Below are 2,333 nucleotides of genomic sequence, written 5' to 3'. Positions count from 1 at the left end.
GTGCCATGGGGGGGGGGAAGGAGGGGATTGTCTCCCCCTTCTCCCTGCAAGGAATGTCCTGGGATACTAGGACAGGATGGGTCACAGTGACACAGGGTTAGGGTGTTCCCCAGAGCTGCAGTTCCTCCTGGAAAGAGGATGGGGTGAGGGACAGAGCTGGACACCCCACTGTGTCCCCACACTCCCTCGGGACCCCCATGTCCCCTCTAGCTGCCCTCGACGTCCCCAGACACATCCTGCTTGCTGACGTCCCCAAGGTTGGTGACAGTGCCCACCTCTGGCTCTCACCTGAGCCCCTGGGCCACCCCACGTCCCTTGCCCCCTGGGTGTTGGGGGTGATCCTTGGAGATGCATCTCTGGGCTGTTGTGGGGACACGTTCCCACCTCTCGGCTACGTGGTGGGAAGTGGAGGTGTCCCAACTCCCTGGACGTGGATGCTGGGGTGAGAAGCCCCCAGGCAAGGAGGAGGAGGAGGACACCCCCTTGGGATGCTCTTCTCTGGCAGGGTTCCCTTCTACTACGAGATGAAGATGGCTTTTGTCCTCTGGCTCCTGTCCCCCTACACCCGGGGGGCCAGCCTCCTCTACCGCAAGTTCGTGCACCCCACCCTGTCCAGGAAGGAGAAGGTAACACCTGCCTGGCTCTGGGAGGGTCCCACCTACCCTGGAGGGGGGTCCTCAGAAGGACCCAACCCCCACCCCATGGTTGTCTTGGCAGGAGATTGACACCTACATCATCCGAGCCAAGGAGAGGAGCTATGAGGCCATGGTGGGGTTTGGCAAGAGGGGCCTCAACTTGGCTGCCACTGCTGCTGTCCAGGCTGCCACCAAGGTACCCGGGCTGGGACAGGGTGTTCTGCTCCCATTGGGATGTTTCAACCCCAGGGATTCCTGAGGGAAACCCTCTGGGGTTCATTTCCATCCTTTCTGCCCTCTCTGCTCTGCTTGGTTAACGTCCCCACCCCCCCATGCAGGGTTGTGTCTGGTTGTGGGGCATCCAAGACAAGGAGGACATGGAGGTGTTGGAGAGAGTCCATGGGGAGGGCAGGGAGATGCTGGGAGGGCTGGAGCAGCTCTGGGACAGGCTGGGAGAGTTGGGGTGTTGAGCCTGGAGAAGAGAAGGCTCCAGGGAGACCTGAGAGCAGCTTCCAGTGCCTGAAGGGGCTCCAGGAAAGCTGGGGAGGGACTTGGGACAAGGGCAGGGAGGGATGGGATGAGGGGGATGGATGGAAACTGGGAGAGGGAGCTGGAGGTTGGAGATGAGGAGGGAATTCTTGGGTGTGAGGGTGGTGAGAGCCTGGCCCAGGTTGCCCAGGGAAGCTGTGGCTGCCCCATCCCTGGCAGTGTTGAAGGGCAGGTTGGATGGGGCTTGGAGCAGCCTGGGCTGGTGGGAGGTGTCCCTGCCCATGCAGGGATTGGATCTGGGTGAGCTTTCAGGCCCCTTCCCACCCAAAGCAGCCTGTGATGGTTCCCTCTCTCCCAGCAGGGCCAGGGGGTGCTGGCCGGGCGGCTCCGCAGCTTCAGCCTGCAGGACCTGCGCTCCATCCCCGACCAGACCCCCCTGCACTACCAGGACCCCCTGTACCTGGAGGAGCAGGAGACCCCCAGGCAGCTCCTGGGTGTGCTGGGGAGAAGGTTTGGGGGGGGGGGGTAAAAAAAAAACAACCCAGCAGTTTCCCTGGAGGGGAGGGCAGGCTGTGAGCTGCTGTGTCCTGCCCCCAGGGTTCAGCCCCCGGTATGAGAGCGAGACCGAGGACGACGAGCTCTGGTCTGACTCGAGGGTCTCCCCCCCTCCCAGAGACCCCAGACCCCTCTCCCGTAGCCACAGCCTGCGTACAGCCAAGAAGAAGACACCAGCCAAAGAGGTACCTTGAGGATGGGTGAGAGGGGTGGGCACTGAGAGGGACCTGACCCATTGCAAAACCCTCCCCCACCCCCAAACCCCAGGGCTCTTCCCGCCTCCTGCGCAGCCGCATCAGGAGGAAAGTGGATCGTCCAGAGGAGGAGAGTTAATAGAAACCCTCTGCCAGGAGCCTTCACACCAGTTTTGCTGCTGCAGGAGGGGGCTGTGGGGTCTGTGTGTCCCCAAAAACCCTGGGGAGGGGGCTGCCCCCACCCCTGCATGACACTGACCGGACTTTTTATCTGACCTCTCTGCCCACGCTGCTGCCTCGGGGAGGGGGGCCCTTGTAACGCCCCCCTGTCCCCCTTCCTGGACCCCACTGATGGGAGTGGGTGCTGGCACTGCTCCTGTGGGGGTCCAGGACCTCCCCCCTCCCCATTCCTCCCACCTCATGAACACTACAGGCTCTGCAGGGCACCCCCCCCCCCCCA

At 62.9% G+C, this 2,333-nt stretch overlaps 1 protein-coding gene across 1 annotated transcript; it reads left to right on the top strand.

Annotated features, from left to right (window-relative positions):
* Positions 1-210: 210 nt before the first annotated feature.
* On the top strand, positions 211-1,864 carry LOC104386983 (receptor expression-enhancing protein 4-like; the record flags this gene model as incomplete). The annotated part of the gene is made up of 5 exons (XM_009995666.1): positions 211-442; positions 506-626; positions 718-831; positions 1,486-1,618; positions 1,722-1,864. Coding segments are annotated over 5 exons (743 nt in total), but the record flags the coding sequence as incomplete, so codon positions are not given.
* Between the last annotated feature and the right edge of the window lie 469 nt (positions 1,865-2,333).

This window comes from Chaetura pelagica, unplaced genomic scaffold (genome assembly GCF_000747805.2).
Source record: "Chaetura pelagica isolate M959 unplaced genomic scaffold, ChaPel_1.0 scaffold2234, whole genome shotgun sequence".
In the NCBI taxonomy this organism is placed as follows: Eukaryota; Metazoa; Chordata; class Aves; order Apodiformes; family Apodidae; genus Chaetura; species Chaetura pelagica.
Note: the sequence above shows the minus strand (reverse complement) of the source record. Positions and strands in the feature narration are given on the sequence as shown.